We start from the raw sequence: 9,622 nt of genomic DNA on the forward strand, positions 1-9,622 counted from the left end.
TTTTTTAAGATAAACGTTACATATAATTGTAAATGGAAAGAAAGCGAATAGCAGAAATATTTCATGTATAATACGAAATTGAAATAATAATATGTAACGTTATATATTATTATATAATATTATAATATTATATATTATTAATATTAATCTGTTGTTTTATAATATTGAATCGCACTCGTGGTACAAATTATAATTTCGATTTGAAAAAACGATCCTATGAAATTTCAATTTCAATTTTAAATTTAATCTCATTAGATTAAATGTTGGTAAATACAAATTGTAAATAACGTTTCAGTAATTTATATATAAAGTAACGTTACAATTACAATGAGTAGTGCTTATTGAGAAAGATTGAAAAAAGAATTAGGTAAAGACTTAATTAATCAAATAATTCATTATATAATTATATAATATTTCAAATATAACATGAAATTGACAATATAATGTTTAAAATATCAAGAGAGTCATTTCTCGTTACGGAAAATTGAACGTTTTAAATTTATTTACTGCACTATTAATGTTATGAGTATATTAATCGTCTCTACTAATGTAAGAAAGATGTTCTTTAAAAATAATAATATTGTTTTTTCATGAAAAGATGAGACTTTCAAAGTCATTCAATTCATTCGTAAAGAACAATCAATTTAAATTTACCGAATTTATTACACAGCCTAATAGCAGTCCGAGCATATCAATCCTGGTACGTTTTTAGAATTAGAAATACCGACCTTTTATTCTTATATCTGTAAGATTTACTTGACTTAACGCCTGTAACAAAGAAACGGAGATAGTTTTTAATTAGAAATCGATCCAACATTGCGTAAATACTATTTTTAGAATCAGGCTCATATCTCGTATAAGACGCTTCTAATTCATAGAAAACAAAAATTGCGCGTTATTTGTCTAGAATCATAAAAATATTCTAAACACCATTTGCTGATAAATTATATAATAATTAAATATCTTACAAAATTCATCTCTAGGATTAAGTAACTAAAAGTACAGAATAATTTTTGGCCAATGGTGTAATCCCTGAAATTTTTAAAGTACATGCCGACACATCGATCCAAAGCCAATCGATAACCTAACTTGTTACTGAGTCATTTGTAACAAAGTCATTAACAAAGCGTAAGACATTGATCCCGACTTCTTTTCAATCTCTTTAAAAATCTATCTTCTACGCTCTCTGATCTTTTATATCTATCTTCTACGTATCGTCGCTCTTTCTCCAGTTTTTAAAACTATCTTTCGAGCTAATTAAAGCTTCGTGCAAAGCTTACAAGATCTTTATTAAGAATCGATAATTATCCCGTTCAACTTAGTAGGAAATAAGTTAAATATACCATTATTATAACTGAGCCGCTCAGAGGCCAATGTGATTAACTCTATTTTTTGAATTTCTTTTATATTTCACAGTCAAATTTGAATAATTCTGTATATTATGAAATGAATTTTTAAAAAATGGACAGTAACAAATTTTGAATATTGGACATCAATAGCTAAATGACAAAAATTTCTTTTGCCATGGAATAATGAACAATTGATTTCCGAAGCCAATGTCATTATTCCAAGTATTATGCCCTACGTTATTTTGTAGATAAAAGCCACGCCTGTATTAATTGTAATTTATTTATTTGAGTTCGATTTGGCAAATGAACGGCTAAATAATTATCGAAAGACAAAGAAAATAAAAGAATGTACGAGTCTTATCCATTTGAGAAAATAACAGACAATCGCTTATAATCCTTGTTACACGAAAGAACGTTGCCTAATCGTTCTCGCTCGAGGTCGGATTACACATCGAGAAATTTCGTTGTATTCTTTCGAAAACGGCGACAAACCTTGCGTTATTTTTAATGTTGTACGTGAACAGCTCTGTACGAATAAAGGTTTGGAAATAATGGAGCGAATGGTCTACACCGATCCCGATTTTTTCAGGAAAATCGACGACGATTGTTGGAATGATTGACATTTGAATAATTTTGAATAGACGTTCTAAACCTAGTTTAACTGTTTCTGTTCTTAAAAGTACCATTTTATATGAACACTTATATTAACTTAATGTAACAGCAATTCTTCATGATACTCAAGAAGACATGTAAGTTGAACAATCGTTGGAAGAGAGCACAAGAATGTTTAAAATGTTTAAAATTGTTTTGTGTAGTTCCACGCCTTTTCTTCCTGTTTATCTTATTCCGAGGATTAAGAATTATGTTTTATCATAATGTTAAGAAAGTTAACTTAAGACTTTAATTTCTTTCAATTTTATATAATTCTAAACTTTGGTTGGAACAGTGACAAAAATGATATTTTTATTTCAGAACCACAATATTGAAAAACAGATTTGACAATGAAAAATGATTGCAAGAAAAGATTGCAAGTGAAATCTTGTGTTTATACAATGTAATAACAGTGGAATACCTCTCTTAAGTGAATTTCTCTATTTTTATATTTTATATTATATTATCAGAACAAAATGTCTATGTTAATAATTAAAAATTGATGTGCTAACAGATATTCTATTCTAGTAATATAATATTTGAATAAAGAAAATTCAGAAAATGGGGATTCAACTGAGGTCGTGAAATTATTAGAAAATTTGTTTTTCTTCTCTCTATGTCAATTCATAAAACTTATATATATCATTAATATAATTTATTAAAAAAATAAATTATGAAATGTATATTATATATATATACACATTTATAATATATAAAATAGAATATGATAATATAATAATATAAATAAAATACAAAATAATTTATATAAATTATTACATTATATTACATATAAATTATATAAATGAAATATGTATATATGTAATTAATATAATAATTTATATAAAGTTATTATTACAAACATAGTGAAAACGAAAATAAATTTTCTAATAATTTCTTGTAAGTACATGCAGTAGAGTTTTTTTTTTCATTCTTGAATCCCTATTTCAATGATAATAAGTTAAATTAGAATAACTCGTATATAATATATGATTCAATAAAAATGTCATAATTAATGCTAGGATATAAACAATAGGAATTCTTAGATTCCCAGAATACGACTTGCAAATATATATTCCCAAAAATTATCTACGATTCTGAATATTCGATATTTAAATTTGAAATTGACGATTCTCAATCAATTATGATTCCACGGAGAAAAATAACAATCTCTGCTAGAAAAGAATCTTTATTTCTAATAACTCTATGGAAATATCACATTGTACATTGCACAGTGTTTATATTTTATCGATCTACATCGGCTCATTCTTGAATTTCCAAGCCACTCATTCATTTCACGTACATACACCTCAAGTAAAAATTACAAACTATACAATGGTCGTTCGCGTTGCTTCTAACGTCTATATCGAAAATAAATACAGGATAACATTGTTCAACCAAGGACTCTTCAATTTTGTCTGGAATTATTCGTCGAAGAACAGGATGAAAGATGAAAGTAATTGTTAACTTATCGACGTCTCTTTTGCAATTTCTTTCAGTCGTTCATTAAATAATTGCCGAATTTCATTGATGGGCTTCACCAGGTAGATTGGTACGTCATCATCCCGTCTCTGTAATAAATAATAATTAATTAGTTAATCAATTAATCAGCTTTAAATAAAAAGTGTAAATTTTCATCTATAAAATTACTTTATCAACGTTATTAGTATACTGCAGACTTTTATTCAATTCATTTCAATTAATCAGCTTTAAATACAAAGTATAAATTTTCATCTTATCAACGTTATCGATATACTGCAGACTTTTATTCCATTCATTTCAATTAATCAGCTTTAAATACAAAGTGTAAATTTTCATCTATAAAATTACTTTACCAACGTTATTAGTATACTGCAGACTTTTATTCAATTCATTTCAATTAATCAGCTTTAAATACAAAGTATAAATTCTCATCTATAAAATTACTTTATCAACGTTATTAGTATACTGCAGATTCAATTTTATGCAAATTCAATTCAATTTTTATTTTAAATCAAATGTAGAAAAGGAGACCTAGACAGAAAATTGATTTCTCTGTCTAGGTTGTTATAAAATATCAACTAGTTAATGTAAATCAAAGTTTTTATAACTTCGAATATCCAGTTGAGAATGAAAGTAGTTACGTTCGAATTTTCAATTTTCAACGTTGAAAGACACAGTGAGACATGTGTTAATGATTTGCTACCTGAAACAGAACCTCTCCCTCGAAGTCCACGAACTTTTGTTTCCTGGCTCTCAGCAGCAGCCCTACGCATTTATCGCTTATGTGAGTGTAAATGTTGAATAGATCGCCAAACGTGATGGCAATAATTTCTGGTTGGTCCCGACACGGCGTTCCCTCTTGATGAATGATCTCGCAAAGTTCGAGCACCTCTTTGAGGATGTGTGCCGTTGCTTTACGACCACGAATGTCTGTCAAAGAGCCAGCTTGCGGCCTGTGGTCAATCAAATTTTTTCATTTATGAATAAATGATCTCCTTGGCGTGTTACACTTCATCATTTGGATTTTATTTCGAGAAGCTTTAATTACACGTTAGCTATAACGTTCGATGATGATCGAATAAACTCACCTGCCATATTCCTCCTTCGAGAATTTCCGTTTTTCAATGTTTAAGCCGGACGTGAATGGATTTTTGCTCTGCTTATCCTTGTGCTTGTTCGCATATTGGTCGAACATTGCTACTTTGTCGTTGAACGATTCCTGAAATGAAAAAAGATCCAATTTAAACGTTAAAACTTTGAGAACGTGTAGGAGGCTAATAAACCAAGAAAGAAAACTGCTCAGAGATTTGCTCGTGTTCGTCTTATTTTGGAGAAAATCGCAAAAAAGAAACAAAAAGATTTTCATTTTTTTCACTTATTTATTTACTCTCGCTGATGTTACCATCTATTTTACCATCCGTTTATTATCCTCTTATAGTATCATCTATATTCTATATTGTCTATTTAATGAAGATACTGTTCAAAAAATTGTTCACTTGCAGCAATACAAGCATTACATCGTTGATCGTTCTGATCGCAACTAGGCATGATAGCTGGTTCTGATGATGTTTGATGCACTGCAACTATGATTTGACAGCCTGAATAAGTGAGAAAATTGAAATTTTTTTTTTATGACTTTCTCCAAAATGCAGCAAAAAAAACAAACGAATCTCTCAAATACTATTTTTCTTGGTTCATCGACTCCCTACAAGCTTTTGAAATTATACATTTATAATAAATTTATAGTAAAATCATTTTAATTATTTAGAACAAATTATTATTGTAATTATTTATTACTAAATATTATTATTGTAATATTACAAATTATTACATTATTATTATTGTAATATAATTATTACATAATAATTGGAATATTATTATTACATTATTATTGTAATATAATTATTACATTATTATTATTGTAATATTACATATATTATTATTGTAATAATACAAATTACTATTGTAATTATTTATTACTAAATTACTTATAAATTATTATTTTAGTTATTTCTTAGTTAAAATTATTTATAATAAGAAAACTCGATTTTCATTATATTTCAATCACTTTCATACTTTAAAATCACTATAACAATTATTTCCATTCACTGTACTAGCGAAAAAGAACGTGACAATATAAGCTTTTTATAAGCAAAATTACATTGACACTGATCTTAATAGCAGGAAAAGTATTTTTGAAATTTAAAAAAAGGAGAAAATACAGTACACAGTAAAACAGTGAAATACAATAGATGTATGAAGTTGTTAGAAAGCAGTATACAAATTGTTTGCAAGGGAAGCACAGCGTAGTCGAGCGAGAACTGACATTGCGTTCTTATCGTGAGAATCAACAATAGGGCTTCTAAGCCTCGAGTTTCACGTAATCGTGAAAGCAGCTCAAAAATGCGTCATAAAGTCATTCGCAATAATAACCGAAGTTCCAACGAACGAAGAAAAATCATTGAAATCAAGGTCATAACGGTCAATATTTTACATCACTTTCACTTTTAAACATTGTTTCGATAAACAAACGGCAAAAGGACCAAAAGTTTTTTCAATCTAAAACAGTTTTCTACGTTTTACGAAGTTTCTTCTGCAAATTATTCAACTCAACTTCTTCTAAACGCTTCGAAACCAGAATTAGTGCACAATTAAATGAATCGTCGCGCTTAAAAATATTTGTCTTCCACCGCCAACAGTCTGAAGCGATTCTAATTCGCGATAAAAAGTAAAGATCGAAAAGATTTAACTCAAAACGCAGAAAGCGGAAACTGTGTAGACGTATTGTGTAGAACTCAATTTTGCAACTCGGTTTCACTCGCAAACATCGAACACCACTCACATCGTCCGAATCAGTCATCGTGCAGAGATTGAGAACGTTTGAACGCTTCTACTTCGAATTAATTTTGATGTTCCTGTCGCCAGTATGCGAAGAGGACTGAGGATTCGAGAAAGATGAGAGTGCCACAGTGTGTTTGATCAACGATGTTGGACAATGGCCAACCTGGGCCATTTACAGAGCGACCCCGGCCACAAAAGATACTTGGACGGCACTCTAACAAATTTGATATATACAGTCGACGTATATATTGAATCGATTTCATGAATTAAGAAAAATGATCGCACAGGAAACTTTTCTGTTAATAATAATTAATCAATTAAAATTATTGCAACCTTCGTGATTTTCTGTGAATATATATTCATTTTATATATTCTTCATTTTAATTATCGATTTTTTTTTTTACTACAAAATTGTTAAAAAAATATTTGGTTTTGGTTAAATTGTGATCACTTTTATACAAGAATTTATTTCAGATAATTTGTACTAGGAACTCTTTGTAACGATATGATACGATGTACATACGCGTGAAGAATTTATAGAATTTCAATAATATACTTTTTTTATTCGTTTCTTTACGAAATTTCTTTCTTAATATACAATAATAAAAAGATATTATTACACGGTCATATATCAATTTATAAGAAAGAGAAGAAAAGAAGAGGATGCAGATACTTTTTAAGCAGAAACTAACAAAGAATTGCAGAATTCAGGAAGAATCGTATATCTGAATAATAAGAAAATGTAAATTCAGAAAATGAATCTGAATGGCGCCGCTGCTGATTCAGTAAAATAGGTTGATGCCGGCCAAACGCAAGTTCACTGTCACGGCTGGCCAAAACTACTAGGTCACTCGACAAGCGATATGTAGTTGCTCTGAAAGTTGGATTTCAAACGATAGGATTCTTTAAATCGCAATAGAAGTTTTTAGAAAAGAGAACAGAAAATTTAATAGAAATATAAATTATAAATAATGAGCGAAGATATCAGTGTTGTGTGGTTCATTGTGGAATAGAAAGAAATTATTCGCTACTTATTAAAGTAGATTAGAATGAATTATTAGAAAGATTAACATAATATAATTAGAGGAAGAAATAATCTAATCTTAATCAATTATGGCAGATAATTAACTTTCATCTAACATATGTATGCTATACATGTGTACAAAAAAAAAAACTGCATTATATATAGAATATATACACACTAAGATGAAACTAATATAGAATATATACACACTGATATATACAGACTAATATAGAATATATACACACTATATACAAACTAAGAAGTATATAATCGATTACTTACCAAAAGATAATTAATTATTTTCAATTATATATATATATATATATCAAACAAAGATGTGCATTATACACATATAGAAATAATTTATCAAAAAAATCAGGGTTATATATAAAATACGAATCAAAAAGTATATAATTAATTAATTACTAGCAAACAATTATTTATTTTCAATTATTAATTAATTATTATACGTATCAAACAAAGATGCATTATACACAAAATATATGTGCAGAAGTAATGTATATTTCTATTTCTCATGCATAATTAATTAAAAATTCAATCTTTCAAAGAACAAATACATATACATATCACACGTTAGAAATATCAAACGTAGTTCTATCTCGTTAATTAAATCAAATTAAAAGTTCAATCAGTCAAAGGATAAATGTGTTTCAAAAATTCTATACACGTTATTCTACTACACGTTAGAAATATCAAACACTAATAATCAATTGAGAATACACTCTGCCAAAGGATACTCACTAACATCACCGAAGACATCGTCGACGCACTGTAAACTAGTATTCGATATTCGAACAGACTAGACGAAAACAAAGGGAACTGGAATATGAATACGCAGTAGGATACGACGTAATACTGTTTGATATGTGTCGAGGGAAATCGCGTTCAAGATTGAGATATTCTCACGACGTGTGCACGCCTCTGGGCTCTCGTGTGCGAATGCAGCGTCGCGACGCTGCGCGTCTTTTTATAAGATACCAGCTACGTCAAAAGGCTCCCACCAAGTAAATTCCAACTGCCGAAATATTTTCCGAGCCAATTCCGTGAGAATTCGTGCCATGTCAGCCGACGCCAGCACCGGAAATGATAATTCTTCGACATCGGGACGCCCGTTGAACAACCACCCCTTTATGTTGGCCGGCTCGTTCGTTCATCAAAACTACGACTAATCGGTGCACTATATATTCTATTATATTTGTATTAAATATATATATAATAAAATAAATAACTATATATAATATAAATATAATGTATAAAATAAATAAATATATAAAATATAATATAATATAATATAAATATAATGTATAAAATATATATATATTAAAAATTGAAGAATAAAGAAACTTTTGTTAATAAATGTAAGAACAAAATTTTGTATATATATATAAAATTGTAAGAACAAAATTTATATATATATATATATATGTATATATAAAATTTTGTTCTTAGACTTATTAACAAAAGTTTCTTTATTCTTTAATTTTTAATTTTATAGGTATATAAACTGGAAACAAAAATAGCGTAATGTGGTATATCATGCATTAATACAGTACAAGTATTTTTTGGAATAATTTTATAAAGGTCACAATTAATATTAAAACAAAAGCTCAGTTAAAATTCTTATGACAAAAGTTAAGAAACATATTGTACTTGATTTCTATATTCGTTTATAATAAATATCTATAATAAATATTCTGTAATAAATATCTATAATTTTCATAGAATGCAAATTTCCATATTTACGGCATTTACGAGAAATTGATTAGTTAATTTAATATAAAACTCAGTCGATATGTCAGACAATATCTTTGTAATTTCTCTCCATTAGTTATAATTTATTAATGAAAAAATTTTCAATTGATGTTTATGTAATTTCATGAATGTTCCATTGGATTCAAGCCTAATGATTAATATGACCCCATATTACGTTAATTAATTAATTCGTACAAAAGTATTTTAATTATTTTGAAAGAATACTAGGATCGGTAAAAATAATCATTCTGTTTTTTGTTTCAACATTTTTTCTTGAATACATTGTAGTACATGATTTCGCAACATGTTGCAATACATAAAGTTTTTTATAGTTTTTTTTATTTGTATTAAAAATCAAGAACTGATTTAGAATCCTATTTATTGTATTTGTTATAAATACTGTCGTTGCAAATATTTAATCGAAAAATTCATAATATATGGAACATTTGCATCTTCTTCTCTATTTTAACACATACAATGACTATTCATGTATTTATTGTGTAAC

The 9,622-nt window shown here is 28.0% G+C and overlaps 1 protein-coding gene across 3 annotated transcripts; it reads right to left on the minus strand.

Moving 5' to 3' along the window:
• Nucleotides 1–3,170: 3,170 nt before the first annotated feature.
• Nucleotides 3,171–8,310, minus strand: LOC122528245 (actin-binding Rho-activating protein-like). Of its 3 annotated transcripts, none has more exons than XM_043653184.1 (4): nucleotides 8,107–8,310; nucleotides 4,568–4,698; nucleotides 4,183–4,432; nucleotides 3,171–3,568 (listed from the first exon to the last, which is right to left on the minus strand). In XM_043653184.1, exons 1-4 carry the CDS (start codon nucleotides 8,122–8,124, stop codon nucleotides 3,461–3,463), a joined length of 507 nt encoding a protein of 168 aa, XP_043509119.1. In that variant the 5' UTR covers nucleotides 8,125–8,310; the 3' UTR covers nucleotides 3,171–3,460. The 3 variants fall into 3 exon arrangements, with proteins under 3 accessions (XP_043509119.1, XP_043509125.1, XP_043509136.1); XM_043653190.1 differs by lacking the exon at nucleotides 8,107–8,310 and adding an exon at nucleotides 6,322–6,472; XM_043653201.1 differs by lacking the exon at nucleotides 8,107–8,310 and adding an exon at nucleotides 5,707–5,725.
• Between the last annotated feature and the right edge of the window lie 1,312 nt (nucleotides 8,311–9,622).

The sequence above is a fragment of the Frieseomelitta varia genome, unplaced genomic scaffold (assembly GCF_011392965.1).
Source record: "Frieseomelitta varia isolate USP_RPSP 00005682 unplaced genomic scaffold, Fvar_1.2 scaffold_105, whole genome shotgun sequence".
NCBI classification, from domain to species: Eukaryota; Metazoa; Arthropoda; class Insecta; order Hymenoptera; family Apidae; genus Frieseomelitta; species Frieseomelitta varia.